The sequence below is a fragment of the Symphalangus syndactylus genome, chromosome 10, assembly GCF_028878055.3.
Source record: "Symphalangus syndactylus isolate Jambi chromosome 10, NHGRI_mSymSyn1-v2.1_pri, whole genome shotgun sequence".
Taxonomy (NCBI): Eukaryota; Metazoa; Chordata; class Mammalia; order Primates; family Hylobatidae; genus Symphalangus; species Symphalangus syndactylus.
The window spans coordinates 123,779,950-123,794,302 of NC_072432.2; the positions used below are offsets into that span (position 1 = coordinate 123,779,950).

General features: G+C 41.1%; 1 protein-coding gene across 1 annotated transcript in view; it reads right to left on the bottom strand.

Moving 5' to 3' along the window:
- Positions 1-5,015: 5,015 nt before the first annotated feature.
- The window catches only part of PPP2CB (protein phosphatase 2 catalytic subunit beta), a 28,564-nt gene continuing 19,226 nt past the window's right edge, over positions 5,016-14,353 (bottom strand). The window contains exons 4-7 of the mRNA XM_055295903.2: positions 14,145-14,234; positions 13,870-14,031; positions 11,460-11,578; positions 5,016-5,711 (exon numbers count right to left, since the gene is read on the bottom strand). Coding sequence (XP_055151878.1) covers positions 5,639-5,711; positions 11,460-11,578; positions 13,870-14,031; positions 14,145-14,234 — 444 coding nt within the window. The 3' untranslated portion in view covers positions 5,016-5,638. The remainder of the gene's footprint in view (positions 5,712-11,459; positions 11,579-13,869; positions 14,032-14,144; positions 14,235-14,353) is intronic.

Sequence of the window (14,353 nt, forward strand, 5' to 3'; positions counted from 1 at the left end):
AAAAAGTAGAGAATATTAGATTAGAATTAAAACAACAACAATAAAAAATGCTGCCTACAAGAAACAGTGGTAAGGAATAAATACCTCCAAAAACCCCTACTCACTAACATGAAATACTAGTTGTCCTAATCAAAGCAATATGAAACATATACAAAAAGTCATAGAGATTAGAAAAGAAGAAAAAAGCTTTGTATTCACTATGTGACTTTGTAATTTAAAAAAATCCAAAGTAATTGCTGATAAATACAGGTTGAGCATCCCTAATCCAAAAATCTGAAATACAAAATGCTCCAAAATCCAAAACTTTTTGAGCAGGTACTTGATGCTCAAAGGAAATGCTCATTGGAGCATTTCAGATTTGTGGAATAGGGATGTTCAACCAGGTATCTATATGCAAATATTCTAAAATCAGAAAAAATCCTAAATCTGAAACACTTCTGGTCCCATGCATTTTGAATAAGGGATACTCAACTTATATAAGAACTAAGTGCATTTAGCATAGCTACTGGATAGAAGAAAATATTTTGGCCAGGTGCAGCGGCTCACGCCTGTAATCCCAACACTTTGGGAGGGAGAGGTGAGTGAATCACCTTAGGTCAGGAATTCGAGATCAGCCTGACCAAGATGGTGAAACCCCATCTCTACTAAAAATACAAAAATTAGCTGGGCGTGGTGGTAGGTGCCTGTAATCCCGGCTACTCCAGAGGAGAATCTCTTGAACCTGGGAAGTAGAGGTTGCAGTGAGCAGAGATTGCACCATTGCCCTCTAGCATTGGCAACAGCAAGACTCCGTCTCAAAAAAAAAAAGGGAGGTTGCAGTGAGCAGAGATCACGCCATTGCACTCCAGCCTGGGCGACAGAGTGAGACTCTATCTCAAAAAAAAAAAAAAAAAAAGAAGATATTTTAAAAGATCACTTTTATTGCAATTTATCATCATTAAACAATCAGAAAATAGAAAGATATTACCCACGACAGCATTTTAAAATCAAATGTTGCCAGGCGCAGTGGCTCACGCCTGTAATCCCAGCACTTTGGGAGGCTGAGGCGGGCGGATCACGAGGTCAGGAGATCGAGACCATCCTGGCTAACATGGTGAAACCCGCTCTCTACTAAAAATACAAAAAAAAAAAAAAATTAGCCGGGTGTGGTGGTGGGCGCCTGTAGTCCCAGCTACTTGGGAGGCTGAGGCAGGAGAATGGCATGAACCCGGGAGGCGGAGCTTGCAGTGAGCTGAGATCACGCCACTGCACTACAGCCTGGGCGGCAGAGCGAGACTCCGTCTCAAAAAAAAAAAAAAAAAAAAATCAAATGTTACGGTTAGATGGCAAGACATTTATACCAAATATTATAATACATTGTTGAGAGAAATTGAGGACTTGATGAAAGAGGTATTTTATACCATCTCCATGGACTAGAAGGCTCAGTAATATAAAATGACCTATTCTTCCTAAACTGATAGAGGTTCAGTATAATCCTCAAATCCCAGCAGAATTTTTTATCCCTGTGTGTGTAAATATAACAAGCTGATTCTAAATTGTGTGTTTTTTTTTTTTTGGAGACAGAGTCTTGCTCTGTCGCCCAGGGTGGAGTGCAATGGCGCGATCTTGGCTCACTGCAACCTCCGCCTCTCAGGTTCAAGCTATTCTCCTGCCTCAGCCTCCCAAGTAGCTGGGATTACAGGCATGTGCCACTACGCCCGGCTAATTTTTGTATTTTTAGTAGAGACAGGGTTTCACCATGTTGGCTGGGCTGGTCTTGAACTCCTGACCTCAGGTGATCCACCCACCTCAGCCTCCAAAAGTGCTAGGATTACAGGCGTGAACCACTGCACCCAGCCCTAAACTGTTTATTGTGGTACTATATATATGACATAAAATTTAATCATTTTAAAATACACAATTCAGTGCCATTAAGTGTACTCATGTTGTGTGATCTTCACCACCATTCATTTCCAGAACTTTCTAATCATCTGAAACTTTATAGCCATTAAAGTAACTCCTCAATCCTTTCTCCTTCCAGCCCCTGGCAATCTCTATTCTACTTTTTGTGTCTATGAATTTGCCTATATTCTGGGTACCCTCACATAAGCGAAAACATACAATTGTGTTTTTGTGTCTTGCTCATTTCACTAAGCATGTTCTGAAGGTGCTCCGTGTTGCAGCATGTGTCAGAATTTGATTCCTTTCCAATGGCTGAACAATATTCCATTGAATGGATAGACCACACTTTTTTTTTTTTTTTGAGACAGAGTCTCTCTTTGTCACTCAGGCTGGAGTACAGTGGCGTGATCTCTGCTCACTGCAACCTCCACCTCCTGGGTTCAAGTGATTCTCCTATCTCAGCCTCCTGAGTAGCTGGGATTACAGGCGTGTGCCACCACACCTGGCTAATTTTTGTCTTTTTAGTAGAGATGGAGTTTCGCCATGTTCGCCAGGCTGGCTGGTCTCGAACTCCTGATCTCAAGTGATCCACCCATTGGTCTCCCAAAGTGCTGGAATTACAAGTGTGAGCCACCGCACCTCACCCACACTTGGTTTATCCATTAATCTGTTGATGGAATTTGGCTCGTTTCCACCTTTTTTGGCTATAGAATGCTGCTATAAACTTTGGTACCTAGTGTATTCTTTATGAGACGTAAATGCGTGATTCAATTTATTTAGTATTAGTGACAGAATTAGACTATATTTGAGTGAGTTCCATAAATTTTCTAGTAATTTACTTCTGTAATTTCTTGTTTTCAAATGTACTGGCAAATGCTATTCATAGTATCCTCAACTTTTTTGTTGTTTTTGAGACAGGGTCTCACTCTCACCTCGGCTGGAGTGCAGTGGCAAGACCATGGCTCACTGCAGCCTTGACCTCCACAGGCTTAGGTGATTCTCCCCTTAACCTCCCGAGTAGCTGGGCCTGCAGGTATGTGCCACCACGCCTGGCTAATTTTTTGGTATTTTTTGAGATGAGGTTTTGCCATGTTGCCCCAGGCTGGCCTTGAACTTTGGGACTCAAGTCATCCTCTTGCCTCAGCCTCCCAAAGCGTGGGATTACAGACATGACCCACTGTGCCCAGCCTATCCTCAATTTTTTATCTTTTGTTACCTTTTATTTTGCAAATTCACGCTTTTATTTGTGCCTTCTGTATGTTTGTGGTTTTTTTGTAATGTTTGTTTTATTGGTCTTTTCAAGTAAGTTTGCGGTTCTGTTGATCTTTTGATTTTTGCTCTTAATCTGTTAACTTTTACGTAATAAACACCTAGCTCATTACTTTTCAGCTTTTGTTCTGTTACAAGCATTTAGTTATAAATTTTCCTCTAAAGACTGCTCTGGTGGTATTGCACAAGTCTTTTTTGAGGGTCTTGCTCTGTTGCCCAGGCCGGAGTGCAGTGGCATGATCATAGCTCACTGTAGCCTCAAATCCCTAGTAGTTGGGACCACAGGCGTGTGCCACCACACCCAACTAACTTTATTATTTTTTTTTGAGATGAGGTCTCGCTATGCAGCCCATACTGGTCTCAAACTCCTGGGGTCAAGTGATCCTCTTGCCTTGGCCACCCAAAATGCTAGGATTACAGGCATGAGCCAGCATGCCCAGCCCGTCTCTTTCTTTTTAAAGACAGCTTCATTGAGGTGTATTTTACAAATCATAAAATTTTCCCATTTCAAGGGTACAATTTAAAGATTCTTAGTAAATTTACCAAATTGAGCAACCATGACAATAATTACTTTAATAACTAAAAATTGGAAATAGCCTAAATGTTTCAAATGGACACATCAACTGATGAATGCATAGACAGAAATGTGTTATATTCACACCATGGCAAGCTGCTTAGGAATAAAAGAATGAACTGTTAAATACGACATGGAGGAACTTCAGGACATGCTAGTGAAAAACCTGCACCAAAACTATTTATGTGATTCCACTGATATGAGCTGTCCACAAGAAGTAAATCTGCAGACAGAAGTAGATTAGTGGTTGCCTGGGGCTGGTTGGTAGCAATGAAAATCAACACAGGTCAAGAGAGAGACTGAAATCATGAAAATATTCTAAAACTGATTTATTGTCAAGGCTGCAGTGAGTTGTGATTGGGCCATTGCACTCCAGCCTGGGCAACCCAAAGTGAGACCCTGTCTCATAAAAAATATATATATATATATATTTTAGTTTTTGAAAGTTTCTTCCCAGTTATATTCTAGTTTTAGTATATAATCCATAGCTGTACTTAAAAATGTGACATTAATATAAATTACCTAATAAAATTTTTAGAATGGCTTTTTTAATGGTCTAAAAGTTATCAGCTATTTGAATTTCTTCTGAAAGTAAGTCCTGTAAAAAAGAATATTACAATCAAATTTCCTCAACACAAATGTTTATTTCAAGTTGAGAGATTTATTTATTAAAAAAATATTTTTTTAAAAATACAGAGATGGAGTCTATGTTGCCCAGGCAGGTCTCAACCTCCTGAGCTCAAGCAATCCTCTTATCTCGGCCTCCCAAAGCAATGGGATTACAGGCATGAGCCACCATGCCCAGCCTATTTTTTATTTTTTAGAGATGACATCTTGCTATGTTGCCCAGGCTGCCCTCAAGCTCTTGGGTTCAAGCTATTGTTCCACCTCAGCCTCCTGAGTAGCTGAGACTATAGCTATGTCCCACTGCCCTGCTTTGAAAGATTTTATGTCGTTTCAAGATAGTGGGCCAGGTGTGATGGCACACGTCTGTAATCTCAAGAATTTGGCAGGGCCACTTGAGGCCAGGAGTTCAAGACCAGCCTGGGCAACATAGCAAGATCCCATCTCTACAAAAATATTTTAAAAATTAGCTGGGTGTGGTGGTATGTTAACTGTAGTCCCAGCTACTCAGGAGGCTGAGGGAGGAGGATGGCTTGGGCTCAGGAGTTCAAGGCTGAAGTGAGCTATGACTGTGCCACTGTACTCCAGCCTGGATGACAGAGCAAGACCTGGTTTAAAAAAAAAAACAACACAGTTTTCATTTAATGCACAACACAATAAATAACTGTTTTTGTTTAAAATGAAAAGTTTATTTGCTGAGTACACCAAATAGGATGCAAGCACTGTCATGACAAATATACAGAAATATGCAGATCAACATAAAACAGTAATTTAGTTTAAATGAAGGGAACTCTCTTTAAATGTTATGACAACATACTCCCAAGAAGAACCTTTTCTTCAGTTAAGTTAATTATACATTTCAATAAAATAAAGGATAATGGATTAGTGGAAGTTAGCTTGTGAATTTTTCTTAAAAATAAAACTCCAACTCTATTAATCCATGCCAGTTAAACACTATAACTAAAATTTCCAAATAAGCGCAAAAGGAGATGAAGCAGTTAGTTACCTTTTTTGCTTGAACAGTCCAGAGGAAAATGGTTACTATAAATACAGCAGGCAAACTGTTAGACTGACCTATCTAGAACATAGTGTAGTAAATTTCAGTCTCAAACTGTGCTAAATGCTCATCATTAGTATGGCACATTTGGTCCATGAAGTGGTTTAATGCCAAGACAGATCCCAATTTGTTACAGAAACACATAGATTACTGTTGCTTTTTGTTTTTAAATACATATATTTTAAAAAGCCAGGTATACTTCCACATACAAAGGCAGGTTTCCCAGGAGAAATTTATAGGAAGTAGTCTGGGGTGCGCCGTGTAACGTGAGGCTCGCCACGACGAGGCGCTGGGTCAAATTGAAGGCTGTAAATGGCAAAAAAGGAAGCAAATAAAGGATTTGACTTTGCAAAACAAACAAATGAATAAAGAACAAGACACTGTAGTAGAAACAGCAGTCTGCTTTCCCACTATGACTACATCACTTATGACTGGAATGTCCATGGGCAAATCACTGCAGATGCTCCCATCCCAACTAACTGCTTCATAGGGCAATGGTGAAAATTTTAAGAAGACAGAATGTCTGGTTTGGTGCCTGGCATAACAATTTCTAAATATTATTATTATTTAAAAGCTTAAATAATTAAAGATCAAATAATATTAAGTTTAAATAAACAATAATTGTTTAATATTATTTAATAATAGTATCACTTTTTTTTTTTTTTGGTGGAGTCTTGCTCTGTCGCCCAGGCTGGAGTGCAGTGGCACGATCTCGGCTCATTGTAAGCTCCGCCTCCTGGGTTCACACCATTCTCCTGCCTCAGCCTCCCGAGTAGCTGGGACTACAGGAGCCCACTACCATGCCCGGCTAATTTTGTTTTTATATTTTTTTTTTAGTAGAGACGGGGTTTCACCGTATTAGCCAGGATGGTCTTGATCTCCTCACCTCATGATCCACCTGCCTCGGCCTCCCAAAGTGCTGGGATTACAGGCGTGAGCTACCGCGCCAGGCCTAATATCACTATTTTCTTGAGTGTTTCTGGCTAGTGGATTTTTCAAATTATTTTTGTGCCTCTATTGAGATGATCATGTGTTTTTTAATCCCTTAATATTAATATGGTTTATTATATTGATTTTCATGTTTTGAACCAACTTAGCATTCCTGGGATAAATCCCACTTGCTCATGGTGTATAATCATTTTACATATTGCTAGATCCAGGTTGCTGGTATGTATGTTGAAAAATTTTGTATCTGTATTTGTAACAAATGCTGGTCTGTGTTTTTTTACCTTTGTCTACTTTTGGTATCAAGGATAATAATGCAGGTATGATAGAATGAATGGCATAGTCCTCCTCTTCTGTTTTTTGGAAGTGTTTGTGAAGGATTGGCATTAACTCCTTTTTATTTTTGAGACAGGGTCTCACTCTGTTGCCCAGGCTGGAGTGCAGTGGTGTGATCATGGCTCACTGCAGCCTCAACCTCCCTGGGCTCAGGTGATCCTCGCACTTCAGCTTCCTGAGTAGCTGAGACTATAGGCTGAGCCACCACACCAGGTTAATTTTTGTATTCTTTGTAGATATAGGGTTTTACCATGTTACCCAGGCTGATCTTGAATCCTGGGCTCAATCTGCCTGCCCTGGCTTCCCAAAGTGCTAGGATTACTGGTTAGAGCCACTGCACCTGGCCAATTCCTTTTTTTTTTTTTTTTTTGAGACGGAGTCTTGCTCTGTCACCCAGGCTGGAGTGCAGTGGCGCGATCTCGGCTCACTGCAAGCTCTGCCTCCTGGGTTCACGCCATTCTCCTGCCTCAGCCTCGCCGAGTAGCTGGGACTACAGGCGCCCGCCACCACGCCCGGCTAATTTTTTGTATTTTTAGTAGAGACAGGGTTTCACCGTGGTCTCGATCTCCTGACCTCGTGATCCGCCCGCCTCGGCCTCCCAAAGTGCTGGGATTACAAGCGTGAGCCACCGCGCCCGGCCTCCAATTCCTTTTTTTAAACATTTGGTGGACTTCATCAGTGAAGCCAATTGGGCCTGGCCTTTTATTTGTGGGGAGTTTTAACTTTTTCACTCATTTATTTATATTCTTTTAAATTAAACAGGGACAAGGTCCTGCTATGTTGTCCAGGCTGGTCTCAAACTCCTAGTCTCAAGCAATCCTCTCAGCTTGGCCTCTCAAAGCTGGGATTTACAGGTGTGAGCCACCATGCTGGCTCAATATTTTCACATTTGAAAGGTCATTCAGATTTCATATTTCTTTTTTTTTTTTTTTTTTTTTTTTGAGACGGAGTCTCGCTCTGTCGCCCAGGCTGGAGTGCAGTGGCGCGATCTCGGCTCACTGCAAGCTCCGCCTCCCGGGTTCACGCCATTCTCCTGCCTCAGCCTCTCCGAGTAGCTGGGACTACAGGCGCCCGCCACCACGCCCGGCTAATTTTTTGTATTTTTAGTAGAGACGGGGTTTCACTGTGGTCTCGATCTCCTGACCTCATGATCCGCCTGCCTCGGCCTCCCAAAGTGCTGGGATTACAAGCGTGAGCCACCACGCCCGGCCCAGATTTCATATTTCTTGAGTCAGTTTCAGTAGTTTCTTTTTAGGAATTAGTACATTTTATCAAAGTTACTGAATTTGCTGGCATATAGTTATTTATTGTATTCCCTTATAATCCTTTTTATTTCAGTAAGGTCTCTAGTGATTTGGTAACGTTGAGTCTTTACTCCTTTTTTTCTTGGCCAGTCTAGTTAAGGCTTTTCAAAGCATCAACTTTGGGTTTTGTTGATTTTTCTCTAATGATTTTCTACTGTTTATTTCTACTCTAAAACTCGTTTCATAAGCTTATATCAGGTTTAGTTTACTCTGCTTTTTCTAGGTCCTCAAGTATAAAGATAGGTTACTCAATAAAGATAGGTTACTGATTTCAAATTCTCTTGTTTTTTTGTTTTTTTCTTTCTGAGACAGGGTCTTGCTCTGTTGCCCAGGCTGTGGTGTAGTGCTGTGATCACAGCTCATTGCAGCCTTGATCAACTGGGCTCAAGTGATCCTCCACCTCAGCCTCCCATACAGCTGAGACTACAGGTGCTTGGCACCATACCTGGCTAATTTTTAAATTTTTTTGCAAAGACGGGGTCTCCCTATGTTGCCCAGGCTGGCCTCAAGTGATCCTCCTACTTTGGCTTCCCAAAGTGTTGGGATTACTTGCGTGAGCCACAGCATCCAGCCATGTTAATGATTTCTAATTTCATTTCCTTGTGTTGGAGAATATACTTTGTAAGAATCCAATCTTCTTAAATTGCCTGAGGCATGTTTTATAGTCTAGCATATGACTATGTTTCACGTTTACTTGAGAGGAATGTATTCTGCTGTTGTTGGGTGTTGTTTTATAGACATGAAGTATAGAGTCAGTTTACAGTGTTGCTCAAGTGTTCTACTGCCTTCATCTCCTGCCTAGTTGTTCTATCCAAGAGAAACGGTTTCTGTTGCTTAGTTTTTTCTTGTGTAGAGGTCACACTTCCTTGTTCTTTCCATGTCTTATAATCTGTGGTTGAAAAATTGGACATTATAGATAACATATTGCAGTAACTCTGGAATTCATGTCCTTGGGGACTGATCTTGTCTTTTTGGTGGTTTATTATTTTTGTTTAGTGACTTAGCTGAACTAACTGTAAAGTTGGCTTCCCCCATAGTGTGCAGCCCCTGTGGCCCTGCTCAGATGTTTTCACTTTTTTTTTTTTTTTGAGTTTCGCTTTTGTTGCCCAGGCTGGAGTGCAATGGCGTGATCTCCGCCGCCTCCCAGGTTCAAGCGATTCTCCTGCCTCAGCCTCCCGAGTAGCTGGGATTACAGGCATGCGCCACCACGCCCAGCTAATTTTGTATTTTTAATAGAGACTGGGTTTCTCCATGTTAGTCAGGCTGGTCTTGAACTCCCAACCTCAGGTGATCCGCCCACCTCGGCCTCCCAAAGTGCCGGGATTATAGGCATGTGCCTGGCCGTTTTTACTTCTTTTAATCTTTCACAGCCTGGCTACTGAGGGGCTGTCTCTGGGTAGGCATAAGCCACTTACTGATCAAAGATTGTACTTAAGTCCCCTTGGCCGGTTAGATCTTAAAGCTCACCCTAATGACCACAGGAAATGTTATGTGACTTGCAGATTGCTATCAAAGCTGAAGGAGTTTATATTTTGGCTTCCCATTCAGCCAGGGACTAATAGTTGGATCTTCATTCTGCACTCAGTCCAGAGAGGGTATAACCTTGGGCACGCACACATTCTGCCACACTGTCAGGGATGAGTGTGATTTTATTTTAAAGCCTGACTTCCTAGGAGGTGTTCCTCGGTCAGAGTAATTCAATGTTCAGTCAATGATCAGAGGTTGTGTTTAAGACTCACGTACTTCCTGGCTAACAGAGTGAAACCCTGTCTCTACTAAAAATACAAAAAATTAGCCGGGCATGGTGGCGGGCGCCTGTAGTCCCAGCTACTCGGGAGGCTGAGGCAGGAGCATGGCATGAACCCGGGAGGCGGAGCTTGCAGTGAGCCGAGATTGCGCCACTGCATTCCAGCCTGGGCAACAGAGCGAGACTCCATCTCAAAAAAACAAAACAAAACAAAACAAAACAAAACAAAACAAGCCTCACGTACCAGTGACGGTTACACCATTTGTTGATCAATCTACTTATCCGTTTCCTGGGGCTGCCGTAGCAAATTACCCAACTGCACAGCTTATACAACAGGGATTTATCGTCTCAGAGTTCTGGAGGCTACAAGTCTGAAACCAAGATGCTGGGAGGACCACGCTCTCTTTGAAGGCTCTAGGAAAAATCCTTCCTAGCCTCTCCCTAGCTTCTGATGGCTCTGGCAATCCTTGGCTGGTAGATGCATCATTCGAATCTCTGGCTTCACACATCATTCTCCCCTGTGTGTGTTGCTTTTCCTCTTTACTAAAATCCCATTCGAATTGGATTTAGGCCCACCTAATCCAGTACAATCTCATCCTTAATAATTATATCTGCAAAGATCCTATTTCCAAATAACATCACATTTTGAGGTTCTGGGTGGACATGAATTTTGTGGGGGGGGGGGACACTATTCAACTCAGTACAATCTACGTGTGGCTTGAAAATATTATCTGAATACCCCACATCCTACTCTGACTGCTCTTGAGTGGGTATGGCTAGTGCATGTGCACAGCCTTTTTGTCCCCCCAGGGCTGACTATGATCCCAGAAGGGCTTTTCTTGGCTTTTTCCCTGGTGCTATTTGTTGAACAACATGTTGCTCTACTCTTTGGTATGTTGCTCCTAGTATCATGGGAGCTATTACAGCCCTCTTAATTAGTCTCCACCATGACATCCACTGCTTTCCACAAAGCACTCAGATTTGGAATTCTCCATCACTTAAGTAAGAGAAGTCCTCGGAGGCAGAGCTGAGGAACTTCTGTGACCTGCCTTTCCTCCTGAGCAGAACTTCTATGCCAGTGCGGGCTTGGTGATACCACCTAGTTTATGAGCAGGTGCTGGGGTAACAGCATTGGGAAACCTAGCATTCTCATCTGCCATGCATGCCTGGAGCAGAGCTCCTGCCCCAGGAGCTGAGGCAGGGAAGGGGGCCTCTGACTGCTTGACTGCGTCTACCAGGAGTAGAGCTTCTGTAACTCCAGACTAGGAGAGGTGAGATATGCTGGCATCTGATCTCTGGGAGTGAAACCACAGCCCCAACCCTGGGAGCTGGTGAAGAGGGGGAATCCCTTAGCCTCCTGACTATACCAACCCAGAGTAGAGCGCCTGTAGTCGTTTCTCTGAGAGGGATCTGGGAGGAGTTGAAGGGGGCAAGTCATAGCTCAAATGCCACAGACTACGGCTATTATTACTGAGATTTAGTAGGTTTTCTTGAATTAACTGTTTCTCCACCTGCTGTATGGTCTTAGGAAAATTTCCAAAAGCTTTGAAAAATTATTTTTTAAAAATAATGTTCTCCAGCTAATGGTTGTTTTTGCTGGGGAGGGGCTTTGCTATACTCCTCATCCAATTTCAGAAACAGTAATCTTCTACTTCTATTTTTAACATTTCAAATTTTCCTTCTGAAAGTAAGTATATACAATTAAAATTTACAGTTACTCACAAGGAATATTTTAAAGTGTCATCTAATTCCATGATAGCAGCCTGGTTCCCACAACGATAACAGTAATTGGGTGCACTGAAAATGGTAACCACATTCCGATCATGACACCAATTGTATCCCTGCAGGATAAAAACAAATTCATTATTTCATTATAATATTATGATTTTGACACAGACACATTTAAAAAAAACTAAACTCAAAAACTACAGGTACTCTCTGTGGAAATGTAGTCGTCTGTATTACTATATAAGGTCTCCATCTTTAATAGTTTGTGTACCTGTACAGAATACTGTGCAATTCGTGGGCCTAGGATTCTGTTAAATGCAGCTCGCTAATTGTTGTTTTGCCTTATCTATGCTTGAAATCTTGGCAAGGATGTGTACTGAATTTCTCCCACAATCATAATTAATTTCTCAATTTTCCCTCATGAATTATGCCAATTTTTCTTTATATATTTTGAAGATATTACTAGGTAAATACAAATTTAGAATACTTTCTTCCTAGAGAACTGGGCCAGTTTTCATCAATAATCTCTTTATTTCTAACAATACCTTTTATTAGAGCCTATCTCATTCATATTAGCTATAGTTGTTGCCCAGGCTGGAGTGCAGTGGTGCAATCTAGACTCACTGCAACCTCCAACTCCTGGGTTCAAGCAATTCTCCTGCCTCATCCCCCTGAGTAGCTGGGACTACAGGCGCGTGCCACCACACCAGGTTAATTTTTTGTATTTTAGTAGAGACAGGAGCTCACCATGTTGTCCAGGCTGGTCTCCAATTCCTGAGCTCCAACAATCCGCTTGCCTCAGCCTCCCAAAGTGCTGGGAATACAGGCACAAGCCACTGCGCCAGCTTATTAGCTATATTTTTGATATTTTGATTAACTACTTGATATACCAATATACCATTTTCCAACTTTTACCTGTAGTTTGTGGTGTCTTTTTTTTTTTTTCCTCTTTTTTTTGAGACAAGGTCTCGCTCTTTTGCCCAGGCTGGAGTGCAGTGGTACGATCATAGCTCACTGTAGCCTCAACCTCCTGGCCTCAAGTGACCCTCTCACCTCAGCCTCCTGAGTAGCTGAGACAACAGACATATGCCACCATGCCCAGCTAACTTTCTGACTTTTTTTTTTTTTTTTTTTTTTTTTTATAGAGATGAGGTCTCACTATGTTGCCCAGGCTGGTCTGAAACTCCAGGACTCAAGAGATCCTCCCACCTCGGCCTCCCAACGTGCTGGGATTATAGGCATGAGCCACTTTGTCTAGCCGGTCATTTATGTTTTAGGTACATCCCAAGTAACAGCTAAATTTTGATTATTTATCCAATCAAAGAGTCTCTTTCAGGCTAAAATTTTAGTCTATTTCTTATAATCACTGATACAATTAAATTTATTTTTACTATATAAATTTGTGTTTTTTATCATGCTCCCTTGTTTCTACTGGGCTGGTGAAGTTTTCTCTAACATCTTGAAGCCACTTCCTACTGGTCTGGAGGGATTATGTTGTTTATAGTCCCTTAGTAGTTGTAAAACAGTTAATATTATAGTGGAGAAATCTGGCAGACATCATCTTAGTTGCCACCACCAGCATTGAGACAAGCAGATTTTAGGACCACTTGATACAATGCACGGAGGAGGACACACCATCTTTCTATGGCAAGACTGCTAAAAATGCATACGTTGAAACCCTAACTGCAAGGAAAACATCAGTCAAACCCCAACTGAGGGATATTTCTGTAAGATAAAATGCTCCTACTCTTCCAAAATGTCAAGAATGTGGAAAACAATGAAAATTGGAGGATTTCCACATCAAAGTAGAATGAACACAACCTAATCTTTGGATTAGATTATGCACATACAGTAAGAAAAAAAAATTAAATTTTGCTATAAAAGACATTAGTGAGACAATTAGCAAAATTTGAATAAAGTGTTCATATTAAATAATAGTACTATATGAACACAAATTTCCCAACTGTGATAACTATACGGTGGTTATGTGACAGTGTGTCCTTAATTTTACAAAATACACATAGAAAGTTGGTAGTAAAGGAGTATCTGTCTGCAACAGATATTCAAATGGTTCAGAAGAAAGTGTGGGGGGTGAAGAGGAAGAGAGACACAAAATGATAAAGTAAATATAGTAAAACATTTACAGTCAGGAATTTGAATGAAGCATACAGGGAATTTTGGGGTACTATTTTTGTAACTGTTTTCTAAGTCTCAATTTCAAAAATGAGTTATAATTCTGCTCTGGTCTACTAGTGCTTTCCCTACTTGCTAAAACCAGCAAGTTTTTCCTCTTTTCACCTAGGTAATAAACGGTGAGGAATGTTTCTTAGTTAAGTCATAATGCCTTATTACAGAAGTATATACTAATCTGAAATAAAGATCATTCTGTCAGGAAGGTACATACCTCCATTACAAGCTGGTGGGCACGAGAAACCAGTGTGAGACCATTGGCATGGTTAAAGGTTTCAGAAATGTCTTGTCCAAATGTGTAGCCAGCACCACGTGGTGAAATACCCCATCCACCACGATCATCTGGATCTGACCATAACAGATCACACATTGGGCCCTAGCCAAGAAAAGTAAGTACATGTTACAAATTATTATCAGTCATACTTTATCGTCCTCAAAATACGGTTATATTTTCTTTTCCTGTCTTCTTCTTTTTTAAATTAAGTTTACCTCATGTGGAACTTCCTGTAAACGATCCAGGGCTCTTATATGATCCAGTGTGTCTATGGATGGAGAGAGGCCACCATGGAGGCAGAATATCTGTTTATGAATTAACAAAAGAGAATGTATTTGTTTTACTAACTGCTAACAGTTAACAAAGAGTAAATAATGGTTAAAAGTGTCAGTTCAAATAGTGCCAACATTTAAACATATTTTGT